Source organism: Primulina tabacum, chromosome 5 (genome assembly GCF_025594145.1).
Source record: "Primulina tabacum isolate GXHZ01 chromosome 5, ASM2559414v2, whole genome shotgun sequence".
NCBI lineage: Eukaryota > Viridiplantae > Streptophyta > Magnoliopsida > Lamiales > Gesneriaceae > Primulina > Primulina tabacum.
The window spans coordinates 39,537,853-39,554,460 of record NC_134554.1 but is presented as its reverse complement, the minus strand read 5'-3'; the positions used below and the strand labels follow the sequence as shown (position 1 = coordinate 39,554,460).

Below are 16,608 nucleotides of genomic sequence, written 5' to 3'. Positions count from 1 at the left end.
TAGTGAAGGTTAATGAATGGCCAAAAAGCACATAGATGACCAATTCCCCAAAAGAATTCCACATAGTTAAAAAAAAGTAGCATGTAGACAATTAAAAAAGCCAAGACACAATGAAATACACATGCATGAACATACAACTTTGTTTCAGTAACTGTGAAGCCACAACATGACAAGATGAATCAACTAAAGCAAAATAGGAAAGCAGGCCAAGCCAAACCAGAAATAAGGCGGCTTCGTTTCCCCACAGGTAATATTGCTAGTCTCATGAGGTTCAATTGATTCAATATATGAGAATATTTATAGGTAAATGAGCATAATTAAAGGCATAAAATCCAAGTAAAGAAAACAAGATAACTATATGTGGTCATGGGACATGGAGAGTTAGCTTGGGGAGTAGCTTGGGCTCTAGGCATCACAATAGTAAGGGCGTCAACTGGATCGACAATCTGAACAAAGTTGGAGGCTAGAAAATGTTTATGGATTTCATGTGGACAAATTGAAAAACACCTTAAAAATATTTCTACAAGCAAAGAAGAGCTTGTACCAACCTTAGCGTGACACTAAATGGTAAGGGAGAGGACTTGGGTCAGAGCACATTCGATGACGATGGCTTGAGGTAGCATGAATTGGTTGAGTACGAGAGTAGTTTAGCTGCAAAAAAAGGGAAAAAAGTCGAGTTCATGGCTGCCAAGCCAACGACATGAGAAAATGATGCAGCAAGCTCAAGCGCTGTGCACGTTCGGGCGACAATTGTGGCCATTCGTGAATGTTTTTGGTGAGTGTAGGTGAAAAGGTGACTGAGAATTTGTTAAAAGATATATGAAATAAAATTTCCAAAAAATGAAATTGGGGATTTTAAAAAGCATGGTTTCTGAAGAAAATTTTGGAAGAAGAAGGAAGAAAGCGGGACAAAATATTTTTTTTGAATTTAATTATGAGACCATTTGCAAATTTGAACTTTTTTTAATCATTCTAGTGGCTCAATTCCCTAAAGTTGTTGTGGGCCAAATGATTAATGAAATAAAAATGAAAATGATTTTGTTTTGTTAAAAAGATTATACACAAGAATTTTTGGCCCAATAGGCCAATGCCTGTGGGGATATTTTTTTTGCACCAAAAATAAATTATTGTCCCAAGAAAGTGTGAATGAAAACCAACAAATTAGAAAAAAAAATTGGCCCATTAGACTAAAATATTTTAAATGGCTAATTGGTTGAAATATTGAAAAAGTATGTGGACTCACACCAGTGGCCCTGAAGCCCACATGCAAACGACGTGAAACATCGGAGATCGTGTATTAAGATCATGGGAGAAGTGGGGAAATCCCCAGAAATGAAACAAAAACATCGGCAGAAACAAGTGAGAGACGCAAGTTCTCTCTAGTCAAATTTATATCAAACTTTCACAGTTTCTTAGTATTTCTAGTATTTTGTCTAGTTTTTCGTTCAGATTTTCAACAACTCTTATTTCGTTTTTATGTTCATTTTAGATTCTTTGTGATTGTATAAATTCAATGATCATGGTATGAATTTTTTTTTCCTAGTATCGTTTTTCATTCAAATATCCTTCGGTTTAGCCTCATATTTTCTGAAGATATTAGAACTAAAGATCGAATTTAAGATTCACGCCCGTATTCTCAAGAAATTGTGCAAACACTTTGTCTATCTAGAACACATGAAAACATCATTGAAGGATACAGATCTTTAGAGGAAAGAATAATATATGTAGGATATAGAGCTCTATATTGAAATATTTTTTGTGCAGTTTTGCTCGACTTTCGTGAGAAATGTTCAGTTATTTATACATAAAACACCAATAATTTTTATGCTTAAAATTATATACAAAAATATTTTTCTTCAATCCCATAATTTTTCTTATAAAGTTTTGTTTGTTTAATATTTACTTTCATCATTCACATGATATTTCTAATTTTACTAGATAGTGATGGCCTATGTAATATTTATATTTAGTCAACAAGTCATTAATAACCTATAAAATTCACTCCTGTAACTTTATATTTAACTAAAAACTTAATGTGAGAACCTGAAATTTTTTACCATGAAATATTTAGCATCACAAAACTCGAAGTCGGATGCTAAAAATGGATGGACTCTTTAGCTGAACCATGTGGTTCCTAATTTTCGAAAATTATTTGACTGAATAAGGCTCAATGATGGAACAATTGACCAACTAAAATTTAGCAGCAAGCAGCCAAGCCAACAACTTAAAATTTCAAAATTTAAACTTCAAATTTTAAAATTTAAAGGCCCTTCACGTTTTTAGACCTTAATCAAGTAAGTGGACTTACGCTTATAAATTATATCTATATATGTTTGAAAATTTGATCGACATTATATATATTCTTTCAATTCTATATATGTGGGTCATCTTTTTGATTCGCTTTGGTTTGTTAGGTCATGATTTTTTTAAAACCTTCAAAAGTATGTTTGAAATATTAAGGGCACTGTTATGATTTGTATTTGAAATGGCAAAGGAATTTCAAATATATGTTTGAAATATTAAGGGCACTGTTATGATTTGTATTTGAAATGACAAAGGAATTTCTAATATTTCTTATGATATGGCCCTAATATAATGGGATATAATAATCGTTAACTAGTCTTGTCCTTCAGATGATTAAAAATTAGAGAATTATCAATTAACAATAATAGAAAATAATATGATTTTCAGTGTCATTTATTTTGTTACGTTCTGACTTGTATTTGATATGATTATATTTCGAAATGTGTAAATATATATGTTGTACCTTTATTGTTTGTTATGATCGATCAGCCTCACCTATTGAGTATTTCACGAAATACTCACCTCTTACTCTCTCTCTCTCTCCCAAGATAAGAACGAAGAGCGGCTAGTCGAGGGGCAAGAGATGTTCTAAGGGTGGTGATGATCAATCTCAAAGCCATGTTTTAGTTATGCTTTTAGTTCAATTGTAATTGTTTCCACACTTTATCTATTTTGACTTTTACATTGTACGGACAAGTTTATTTATGAAAAAACACCAGTTTGTTGTATATGGTACTACGAGGCTTATTGTTTACAATGTTAAATTGTTAAACAATATCGGATGTTATACACCTCGGTCTCGGGGCCTGTGACTAAAGACATGCTTGTCTCCATAATAGACAAAGGAGGTTCATTTGAATAAAATGATCAATGTCGATACCCAAAAACTTATCATATTGTGTCACAAAATCTATAAATTATAACAAAATAATCACACCATTAATAAAATTAGTCAGCTTCTTAAATTGCATATAGCCTACCTGTACATCTTAAATCGCCGGCCTAACTGCAGCCCTAATCCTCTAATCACATGCAAGATGGTAAAGTTTATTAAGCTAGTAGGCTTATCATCTATTGGAGGCACACTGCATGCTGCAAAAAGAACCACTGAAGCTACATGGAATTGAGTTAAGGTCAATTACTTTTGAAAGGAAAAATTATCTTGGATTCCAAATATAATTTATCCCTTGAAATATTTTTTATATAGATAAGATTTCATGAGATATTGAATTATTGCTTTTACCTTTCTAGATATGATATTTATGATAATGATTTTTAAGATATGATATTATTGATTTTTTTGTAAAAAAGAGGTTGTTTCTAATAGAACTCTTGATTTCTATATCTTGAATATTTTTTTGAAGATGAATCCTAGAAGATGAGACAACTATAAATAAAGGAAGCAAGTTAAGGAAAGGTGTGGTCGTTCCTTTTGGTGCTTTAATTCTATTTGATCTCAAGATCGATTCGTCTTTCACTCTCTACTGGAAGTTTTTGTGGCTGCATATCGTCTGCACTTTGCATGTATTTGTGGCTGTATATCGTCTGCACTTTATATGTCATGGATTTCAGAGAAAAACATTCTACAAGGACGTTGTTGTTTTGAATAGTGATGTTTCATGTGTTGCCATGATTGTTGGAGATATCTACTGACAACATCCGTGAAGGAGCTGGCTGAAGATTTGTTTTTGTTGCTCCAGTTTTTGGCATCACTTTTTTTCTTTCTTAATTGTCTTTTAGTGTTTAATTGTTTTAGAAAACATGTTATTTTCTCAACGTGTTGAGAAAATTGATTTTCATTAAAATCACTAGTGATTGGTTTTGTAAACTGAAAGTTATTTTCTAGTGATCACTTTTGTCCTGAGCCATTGCACAAGTATAACATACTTGTGTAAAATTTATTATGTTCCATCGCATCTACTTAATATTGATTTGTGTTACAAACTTAAATATTCCGCTGCATGTTGTTTGAAATGTTGTAACATTTCACGTAACACTTAATTCTGATAAAACACAAATTTACGGTCACATACGAGATTACTTGTTTTTAACTGTTGGACAAATAGGTCCCAAACCTTACAAATTTTCAGCGAAAAAATATCTGCATATCTATTTTTTCTTGTAGAACATAAAAATAGGGAGTCATATAATTTAGAGGACCATGCACGTTCCAATATTTTACCGACCTCAAAATTGTGTTAGGAAGAGAGTATCAGTCTCAATTCCCAAAACGATAAATCGCACGAGAAATAAATACTAGAACACACGAGATTTATAGTGATTCATTCTCAATGTAAGAGTTACGTACTTGTCACCGATAAAATATTTTCACATTAACTATAACAAATTTTTCAGATTTATAAAAAGCAAATCGTTTATAGAGTTACTGAATAATATTGTTTCTAAATTTTCAATAGATATCACTCATTAATAATCAATAACACGACGATTTTAAAATTCAAAATGATGATCACATGTAGTTTTACGTATTTAACCACAATCTTGCATGCTTGCATCAATTTGTGCGTGAATAGAGTTTCTAGGAATTATAAAAACTAGCGTCTATGTACATGCTTATACAGTCGATTTTTTTTAAAAAAAATTCTTTTAATTAATTATTATTTTTAATAGAATAATTTATATTAAAATTCGAATAATATCATAATTATAAAAATTGACGAAAAAAATTATTTTAATTAATTAATATTTTTAATAGAATAATTTATATTAAAATTCGAATAATATCATAATTATAAAAATTGACGAGGAGTCATAATGCAAGCAATCTGTGGAATTGGCGGTACCTAACTTACCAAATTTTTCGTCTCTTTTAGGCTAACATTTAATACAGTAGAGATAGAGACAGAGACAGCGATAATAAAAAATATAAACCGCTTAAAAATTCATTTCTTATCTATAATATATATTATCTCCTATAGTTTAGGACACCTAAAATAATTAATTTTTTTTTACGGTGAAATCTTGTAATTTATTGAAAAGTTAAGATGAATTTTAATGTCATGATGAATTTTTTAAAATACTAACAATATCCTTCTAAAATTATAAAGTACTTTATTTTCTTTTAACAAAAAATATTATAAAAAACTATTTTAGTAATTTGTGTTTTTCTTTCATCACTATCATATATACTGTTCAAAAAATTTTAAACTACTAAAATATTTCTTTAATATTTATTCAAACTTTGGAATTTTTAAATGATTATATCATTTTATTAAAAAATATTAAATTATAAATAAAAATGTAAAACAAAAATATCACATATATATACACATAAAGCTTGCAAAAAAATCGCTAATATTCAATAAACATCGAGTTCCAAGTTTAGAGTATTTAAAAAATATATTATTAGAATTAATGCGTGTCATCTTAAGATTTTCTCACGTTAAAACGTAATTTTGTTAAAAAAATCGCATTTGGAATTGCAGTCTAATCAATTAAAGATTGAAATAATAAAAAGAATAATTGTAAACAAAATGGACAAAGAATTTTTTTTTATTACAACACATGCGGAGAGGAGGATCGAACCCAAGGAGGAAGAACCAATTAATCTGACGAATGAGACCACTAGACTACAAGTCCGATTTCGAAAATGGACAAAGAATTGAGGTGTCTAAAGTGGGGATTCGGGATAAATATATACTTGTAGATATGGTGGAAAATGAGCCACGACTGAAACTACTTGGAATGGAATGTAATGTCGCGATATTTTTTGTATATAATATTATAAATTTTTTTTTAAGATATACTATAATATTACTTTTTGTTGACTTGACTATTATGCTATAAATAGACGCACATCTGCATCCTTCATTTTGTTAAATATTTTTTTCTATTACATATATAATACACTGAAAAATGGCTCAAATTTCAAAGGATATGGTTCGCCCGATAGACAACTTTGCTCCAAGCCTGTGGGGGGATCAATTCTTGAAGTTTACATGTGATAATGAGGTAATTTGTTTATGTGTCTTATGTTTTTTTTATAACTGACAAGTACATGCATATATTGTATTGTTATTCTTAAGTTGTAATAATTGTCCATGTCAGAAGAGAAACCGTAACGTGACGTTTGAGTTATTACACCTTTTAAATATTGGAGTTGCACAATATCCACTAACTATAAATTTTCGTAAAACGTCAAGCGCTCAGTTCTACAATTAGTATCAAAATTAGAATCACATGTTTGATTCTCATTGAATATAAATAAGTTAAATTATTGGGAGGAGAACATTGAGGTTCAATAATTACCCATATTTGAGAGAAATCGAATCGTGATACTTGAGCTTACTGCTCAATAATTGTCCCTTCCGTAAGAGAATTAAAAACGTGACGTTTGAGCTTCTATGATATTTAAAAGATTGAAGTTGTATCATTAGCATTAGGTATAACTTTTTGTACAATGACTAAGTGTTTGATCATACAGAAGAGACATTTTAATTGTCACTCGACACGAGACATGACCATTATCAAAATGTTATTACCCTATTAATCAAAAAGTTATCAATAACAGCAAAATAATATAGTTTTTCAATGCAGGAATAGCTAAAAATATAAACCGAAAAGATACCGCAAAATTATATAGTTTTTCAATGCAGGAATAGGCTAAAAATATGAACCGAAAAGATACCGCAAAATTTCTGGTTGTCATATTAAATATCCAAAGTCAATAAATAATATATTTTCATGATTGACCCAAATAATCTAGTATATAAGAAATAGGCTACACTTAATTTAATATTATCATATTAAATTAAGTTTCATGCATGACGGTAAGTATGAAATTTAGGCTCACTTAATTTAATATTATCATATTAATGGGTTCTTTCTTGTACAAAATTTTCTGTTAAAACATTTAGTACACATAATCTACGAATATGGAAAAAAAATTGGAAAATCTTCAACTATTATGGATATATACAACATTTTCTTGGAAGAACCGAGTGACATAACTTTGGAATAGAGATTTATCATTCATATAGATCTAATGGAGTGAACAATGTTGTAATTAACCATGAAATTATTTTTATTATATTATAAAAATGCATGGAAATGAAATTTATATTATAAATGTGGAATTAAGAAAGTGCTATTTCATCTTTGTTGGTCTCACGTGCGGAATTTGAGATAATAAAACTCGAAAATAAATAATAAAATGGACACCGAGATTTACGTAGAAAACCCCTAAAAATTATTAGGGTAAAACCACGGGCAAGATGAAAAGAATTTCCACTATAATATTTTGTGGTGTACAACTCACTCACTGTGTTTCCAAAGAGAACACACACTCTCTTAATACAAGAGAACAAAACACCTCACAAATATTATAGAACTAAGCACTCAAATTCTTATAAGATGACAGAAAACTCGAAGAAGGGATGATTTCAGAATGAAGGGGGAAGCTCTATTTATAGAGCCCCTTGTCAGTGTGAAGACGCGTATAAAATTATACACGTCTTCCATCTTTCAACGAAATTTCCGCCAGTGGAAATTTCCTTCTGCCCACATTTAATACACGTTTTGACTGGCCCCATTTTGAAAAACTCTAGCCGACATTTCTCGCACTTGGAAATTTGATTGCGAATCAAACACATCTCCACACATCCTTTCAATCTTGCCATTCCCTGCTGGTTACGTTTCTGCTAGACCACTTGAGAATCTACACCACTCAAACTTATCAGTGTTTACTGGCTTGATCAGAGAATCAGCTACGTTATCCTTCGTATGGATCTTCTACATATCCACGCTTCCTTCTTCTACTACTTCCCACAAAAAATGAAATTGTACTCCAATGTGTTTAGTCCTGGAATGAAAGGCTGGATTCTTTGCGATGTGCAAGGCACTCTGACTATCACAAAACAAAGGAACATTCTCTTGTTTGTGTCCGATTTCCTCCAATAACCTTTTAATTCATATTGCCTCCTTGCACGCTTGAGTAGCTGCCATGTATTCTACCTCTGTTGTAGATAACGCTACAACAGTTTGCAGTTTTGAAACCCAGCTTACTTCTCCCCTCGCAAGTGTAAACACATAACCAGTAGTAGATTTTCTTTTATCAGGATCACCTGCATAATCTGAATCGACATAGCCCCTGAGTGTAAAATCTGATCCTCCATAACATAATGCAGCATTTGAGGTACCCTTAATGTATCTAAGGATCCTCTTAACAGTGCTCCAATGCTCTCGTCCAAGATTCGCCATATACCGACTAACTGCTCCCACTACTTGAGCAATGTCCGGTCTTGTACATATCATAGCGAACATCAAACTTCCTACTGCTGATGCATACGGTACTCGAGACATCTTCATCCTCTCTGCTTCACTGTTAGGACACATCTCGGAGGATAACTTGAAGTTAACAGGAAGAGGGGTTGAAATTGGCTTACTATCTTGCATGTTGAAGCGTTGCAAGATTTTTTTCAAATATGTTTTCTGGGAAAGCCAAATCTTTCTGTTACTTCTGTCTCGGTGAACTTGCATCCCTAGAATCTTGTTTGCTGGTCCCAAGTCCTTCATATCAAATTCCCTAGCCAACTGTGCCTTCAATCCTTGGACCTGATCTTTGTTGAGGCTTGCTACCAATATGTCGTCCGCATACAACAGCAAAATAATATAATCATCACCAGACCTCTTGAAATATGTACAAGGGTCTACACTCAGTCTGTTGTATCCAAGGCTCATGATATATGAATCAAATCTCTTGTACCAACACTCGGCGCCTGTTTGAGACCGTACAGAGATTTTTTCAACCTGCAAACCAAGTTCTCTTTACCTTTTTCTGCAAAACCTTCTGGCTGGAGTATATAGATTTCTTCTTCAAGATCTTCATGAAGAAATGCAGTTTTTACATCTAGCTGTTCTAGATGTAGGTCAAACACCGCACACAATATCAACAATACTCTGACTATTGTAAGTCGAACCACAGGAGAAAATATCTCATTGAAGTCAATGCCTTCTTTCTGAGCATACCATTTTACCACCAATCTAGCACGATACCGCTCCACTTGGTTATTGCCATCACGCTTGATCTTATAGACTCATCTGTTTCCAATGGCTTTCCTTCCTTGTGGTAGTGTAATAAGATCCCAAGTTTTATTCATATCTAATGCCTCCAACTCTTCTTGCATTGCTATCATCCACAATGATACATCCGAGCTTTGAGTAGCCTCGTGGAAACTCGATGGCTCACCATCATCTGATAATAGACAATATGCAATGTTACTTTTAGTGACATAATCTGAAAGCCAACCTGGTGGTCTTCTGTCTCGAGTTGACTGCCTCACATTGGAAACCTTAGACTCAACATGTTCTTGTTCTTCGTGCTCTGGTACTGCTTCACAAGAAACTTGACCTTCGTCCGTCTTATTTTCCACCTGAAAAATAGTATTTTCTGAATTCGATGTGCCTTTGCCTCTCTTTACTTTATCTTCCTCGAAGATAACATCCCTGCTGATGACAAGCTTGTGAACAGTAGGATCCCACAAGCGAAACCCCTTTACTCCATCAGCATAACCCAAGAAGATACATTTTCTAGATTTCGAATCCAACTTCGATCTTTCTTTCTCATTGTACAGAACGTACACATGACTTCCAAATGTATGCAAATGAGAATAATCTGTTGGCTTCCCAGTCCACATCTCCATCGGAGTCTTCATATCAATCGCCACTGAAGGAGAACGATTGATAATATAACAAGCGGTTTTGACTGCTTCCGTCCAAAATGACTTTTCTAGACCTGCAGTCCTCAACATAGTTCTTGTTCTGTCCAACAAGGTTTTGTTCATCCGCTCCGTCACACCATTTTGTTGAGGTGTGTAAGCCGTCGTAAACTGTCTTTTGATGCCCTCATGTTGACAATATGCATCAAATTCGTCACTGGTATATTCTCCTCCAATGTCAGTCCTCAGACACTTGATTTTCTTTTCTGCATCAAGTTCAACCCGCGCTTTGAAATCTTTGAAGATCTGGAAAACATCTGATTTCTTCTTGTCACCTTTCACAATTTTCATGATCCCTTTCTCGATACGTGTTTTGCACCCGATGTCATCCAATTGCCCCAAGGACAAAAGATTTTTCGTCAGTCCTTTCACATGTCGTACCTCCTGTATGGTGCGAATGGTGCCATCAAACATTTTAATTTTGATAGTACCGACCCCAGCGATTTCCAAGGCATGGTCATTTCCCATGAATACAGATCCTCCTGAGACTGGTTAATAATGATCAAACCATTCTCTCCGAAACGTCATGTGCCACGTCGCACCTGAATCCATTATCCATGTGTCACAAAATTTGTGTCTGCCTTCTGCAACTGTTGCCGCTTCGCTGAATAATATTTCACCACTGCCTGAAGTACTGGCCACATTTCCTTGAGAACTTTTATCGATACTCGTACACTCTCTTGAAGTGCCTTTTACCGCCACATTTACAGCAGTAAATATTTTTATTCTTACTTCTTGACTTTGATCTACCTCGCCTTTGACTCCCACTGGAGTCACGGTCCATAAATCTTCCTCTTATCATCGGTAAAGCCTCTGCTTGCTTCGATGTTACCAACCTATCTTCCTTATTCTTGCGTCTGCTTTCTTCTCCGAGAACCGCAGTTAAGACATCGTCGAATCTTAGAAAGCCCATCAGAATATTGTTGGTAATGTTGATGATAAGTTGATCATATGAATCTGATAGACTTTGAATTAGAAGCTCCGCACGTTCATTTTCACCTATTTTATGCCCCATTTTATCTCAGAGATACTTGACAGCACTTCGTCTGCAATAGCCAAGTGTAAATTGGCAACAGCATTATCATTCATCTCATTCCACTTTCCATCGTCCGTAATTTCCATCGGTCTATCTCCAATAGCCGCCAAGCAATTCTCCTTTCTTAAAACTGCTTGTATCTTTATTTTCCACAGCATAAAATTGCTTCCATTGAACTTTGTTATCTCGTACCTTCCCGCCATTATGTCTACAACAATTTTAGTAGACCGGACAAAATAATCCCGCCTTAAATAAAAAATCTCAAAAAATCTTTTCTGATGTGGAAGATCAGTCTAGGCTGCAACCACAGAGCATACTCAGAATTTTAAGAAATTTTAAACCAAGGCTCTGATACCACTTGTTGGTCCCACGTGCGGAATTTGAGATAATAACACCCGAAAATAAAGAATAAAATGGACACCGAGATTTACGTAGAAAACCCCTAAAAATTATTAGGGTAAAACCACGGGCAAGATGAAAAGAATTTCCACTATAATATTTTGTGGTGTACAACTCACTCACTGTGTTTCCAAAGAGAACACACACTCTCTTAATACAGGAGAACAAAACACCTCACAAATATTATAGAACTAAGCACTCAAATACTTATAAGATGACAGAAAACTCGAAGGAGTGATGATTTCAGAATGAAGGGGGAGCTCTATTTATAGAGCCCCTTGTCAGTGTGGAAGACGCGTCCATCTTTCCACGAAATTTCCGCCAGTGAAAATTTCCTTATGCCCACATTTAATACACATTTTGACTGGCCCCATTTTGAAAAACTCTTGCCGACAATCTTTTCATTCTAAATTTGACTTCTCGTGCAGAATGGGGAAGAGATACACTACAACAATAAATGGCTATTGTGACACTTTTTTGTAGACACTTTTAATTAAATGTTGTTACAAATACTTAATAATGACACTTGTAAAAAATTAATAATGTGTAAAATAAAAAAAAACATATTAGATTAGTTATCATGACATTTTTAATTGATGTCATCTTTTATATGGAGGGAAACAATTGCTTTTCCCACATCGTTAAAAAACTAAAAAATTTCACTATAAATAAGTGTGAGAATATTTGGGTTAGATAAATATTGGAGGAGGGAAAATAATTGTCTCCCTCCATATAAAAAATGACATCAATTAAAAATGTCAGGATAACTAATCTAATATGTTTTTTTATTCTCACATTTATTTTATCTAATTTTCCCTATTGTCACTATAAATAACATACACGACACTTTTAGTTGTCATTATAAATGATTTTAACTGACATATAAATTTGTCATTATTAATATAATAACAAGGCATCTATAAATGAATTTAAACATGAGTTTTCCTGACATTTAAAATTGTCATTATATGAATAATTAGTAACACGTATGAAGTTGTCATTAACATCTTATAATGACATTAAAAAATGTCAGTAAGTTTAAGAAGACATTGGAATAGATTACATTTGTTGGAGGTGTCACTAAAACTTAAATGTCACTAAATATTGAATATGATGACATTTATTAATGTCACCATAAGCATTTATTCTTGTAGTGATAGTAGGTACATAAATGTGCAAATGATAAGACAGACAGAAGCTCAGGAGGAATTATTGTGGTATTATTTACTTGAGATAATCGGAGCTCCATTTCAAAAACATTTGATCAAATCTCTCTCATCTTGATTAAAAAATCTCATTAAAGTTAATGTATACTTGTACATTTCGATATTTATGATTTATGTAGACTATTTACGAATTATGTCCATAAAAAAGAACTCATTCCCATAAAATAAAAAAATTAATGCTTTCATTTCTCACAAAATTAATACATTCCAAAGAATATATAAATAGAAAAAAACTAACTTATGATAGAAATAAATGGTTAAAAAACTTCATAAAATAAAATGAATCAATTTCATCCATTAAATTGGTACAGCTAATAGAGGTGGCAACGGGGTCGGGACCCAAGCCGATCGGATGCAAATATTCGGGTATATCAGATAATTAGTTGAGTTCTTTTGGTATTCACATAAAAGCTCATAAATAATTTGGTTAAAAATTAAATTTAAAATGGGTGCATACCTAACCGCGATCCGACTAGTCGGATTAGTCATAATAGTTTTTGAATAGTACTATTGCTCAACTCGACCCAACTCACCCGAATTGACACCCTTAATCTAGTTGATGAATATATATGTAAATTACTAGGCAAGTAAGGATTAATTGATTAAATTTATGCAGATAGCAGAAAAATATTCCAAGGAAATCGATTTGTTGAAAGATGAGGTGAAAATTAATTTGACAAATCCAGAGAGTAAAATGGTGGACACCATGAATTTGATCGATAAACTCGAACGCCTAGGCATATCTTATCACTTTGAAGACGAAGTTGAACAAAAATTGGAGCAATATTTTGGTCTGAATACAAATTACGAAGATGAAGCCTATGACTTAAACACAGTTTCACTTCATTTTAGATTATTCAGGCAACATGGACTTCACTTAACTTCTGGTATGTGTCATTACCTCCCTCATGTGTTTACATTCCTTTTATAATATAAAAATAATAATAATTTCTCTAGCTCTTATAAAATTTACATAGAAAATGTTTCCCATTTTTACAAGAAATTGTTTACTTTCTTTATAGCACGGATGGGACGGAATGTGCCACAGTATTTAAACTTGATTAGATAAAATTACAAAATTCTTTCTATAAATTGTTTTTGGTCTCATGTATTGGAAAATTTAGTTTTTCTTTGTCGGCCAATAAGTTGAAAGTTTTTACTTTTATGCATTTTTCTGTGACATCTAACATGACTCACGGTAATGTACAACTTTGTGTCGATTTCTGCTGTGCAACGACACATAGCAGAAAACTAGTTGAAAAGGAAAAACGAAATCAATCAAGTTATTATACTTGGACTGAACTTAAACCAATTTAGAGGATAAACAACCAAATTAAAATACGTCAACTAATGGGTTGTATTTTTATTGTCCCATCTTGATTATATCATGCAAACTCGAGCATAATGGGACAATTATCTTTGAAGATATCATAATTCTCGAAAAGATAATTACTATTATTTATGTTTCGATCAGAAATTTTTAACAAATTCAGAGGCGGCAATGGGAAGTTCGCTGAGTCGCTTAAAACTGATGTGAGGGGCTTGTTGAGCTTGTATGAAGCAGCACATTTGAGAAAGCACAATGAAGATATACTCGAAGATGCACTTGTTTTCACAACTGAGTGTCTCAAGTCTATGGCCCCAAACCTCAAACCACCCCTCAAGAAACAAGTCGAACATGCCCTCATGCAACCGTTACATTTTGGGTGTCAAAGATTTGAGTCATATCATTACATCTCTGTCTATGAAGATGATGAATATTCTAGAGATGAATCGCTTCTCCAGTTTGCCAAATTAGACTATAATGCAGTGCAAATGCTGCACAAACAAGAACTCTGTGAACTCTCAAGGTAATATTACTTTGTCGTCCATAAAGTAATGAGGAAAGTAAAGACAGTCATCTCACTTTTGAAGGGGAAATTTTTACAGTTACATATAATCTATAGGTTTTGTCATCTTATAACATATTAAACATTTGGTGATTGTGTTCTAGAACTCAACGAGACTAGCATTTTAGTCGGCATACATTTCATTTACTACTTCAATTCTTGTTATTTTACAGGTGGTGGAAAGAGCTGAACCTTTTGTCTAAACTTCCTTATGCTAGAGATAGACTTGTTGAGTGCTATATTTGGACTGTGGGAATATATCATTTGCCTAGGTATTCTCGCGGTCGAGTCATGCTGGCGAAAATAGTCAAAATGATATCTTTAATCGACGATACATTTGATACTTATGGTACAATTGAAGAACTAGAGGCCTTTACTATGGCGATTCAAAGGTAAAAGAAAGCACTAATAGCTCTTGTAAACATGAATTTATCTGCTTCATGTGGTCATATTGTCTATAGTTTTGAGTCATTTAACCACTTCTCATTGGTTGGCTAAAAGAGTTTGAAGATTGAAATTTATAACAACTATTCCACATGCTTTGATTGTTATTTTGATTTTTGGTTGTTTCAGGTGGGATTTTAAAGAGGCTGATCTACTACCAGAATATATGAAACCACTTTATACCGCCGTCTTGAAACTCTACGGAGAATTTAAGGAAGAATTAGCAACAGAAGAAAGATCTTACGTTGTAGACTATACCATAAATGCAGTATGACTTTTTCATTTCAAATGACTAAATAAATCATTTCTTCTTATCTAATCAGCATATAATTAACATGGATTTTGATACTATGATATTTAGTTGAAAGAACAAGTGAGGAGCTACAATGTCGAGGCCAAGTGGTTTATTGAAGGTTATTTGCCTCCATTTTCCGAGTACCTTAGCAATGCTCTAACAACTTGCGCTTGCCACTTTCTTTCGAATGGATCATTAATGGGAATGGATTTGGCCACTAGGAGGGAGTTCGAATGGCTAAATATGATGCCAAGGATGCTTAAAGCATGCCAAGAAATTTCTAGATTAGTCGATGATATATGTACATACAAGGTACAAATGACCATGATTCCCATTATTCTTTCTAATCCGTAAGAATTGATTACTTCAAATATATCTTCATTCGTGAAAATGATTAATATAAGTTGTTATTTTAATTGTATCACAAATACATACTTTAGAAATTTTTCCCTCATAAACCAATGTACTGTCTGTGTGTTATAATCATCACTCCGTTTAGAGCATAACCACTTATTTTAATTACCATATTATTGTAGATTGAGAAAGGAAGAGGCCAAAAATCCACCGGCATCGACTGCTACATTAAGGAAAATGGCGTGGCAATGGAAGAGGCAATACATAAGATTGAAGAAATGGTTGTAGATGCATGGAAGGATATTAATGAGAATTTCAAGAAACCATTTCCATGTTCGAAAGAGGTCCTTTTGATAATCCTCAACTCGGCAAGGATTTTAGATGTAGCATACAAGAACTATGAAGATGGTTATACTGAACCGGAAAAGGTTTTAAAACCCCTCATCGTTGCCATGATTGTTGAACCTTTAAAGATTCAGACATTTTAAATCATGTTGCGACTCATGATGTGTTGCAAGAAAAACATCCTTTTATTTGTGTTATTTTTTTAAAGTTTTTTGTGGGGATGTTTGTTTCTGTAATATATATGTTTGATCAAGAATGTTATCTTTTAATAAATGTAAAACAATGAGTGATCAATTTCTCCCATGTACCTTATATATTTTCAAGTTGTCGCGTCAACCTTGAAACTATACACATTTATATTATGAAAATTTTAGTGTGTATTTGTATTTTTATGGTTTTTGTCCTCTATATATATGTATCAAATTTTAATCATAGTCACCACATTTACTTTTTGTGTAATTATGCTCTTGTTTTCCGACGTGGCAGAGATGTGACTCTCACATATATAATGTCAAATCAACATTTTTGATGAAAAATTATTAAAATTGCCAAAAATTTTATACATACCAGACTAAGACTA

General features: G+C 33.0%; 1 protein-coding gene across 1 annotated transcript; it reads left to right on the top strand.

The window, feature by feature from the left end:
• Positions 1 to 6,124: 6,124 nt before the first annotated feature.
• Positions 6,125 to 16,364, top strand: LOC142547644 (germacrene A synthase-like). Its single transcript, XM_075656024.1, has 7 exons — positions 6,125 to 6,276; positions 13,318 to 13,588; positions 14,176 to 14,551; positions 14,764 to 14,982; positions 15,164 to 15,302; positions 15,396 to 15,641; positions 15,866 to 16,364. Exons 1-7 carry the CDS (start codon positions 6,181 to 6,183, stop codon positions 16,169 to 16,171), a joined length of 1,653 nt encoding a protein of 550 aa, XP_075512139.1. The 5' UTR covers positions 6,125 to 6,180; the 3' UTR covers positions 16,172 to 16,364.
• Positions 16,365 to 16,608: the final 244 nt, after the last annotated feature.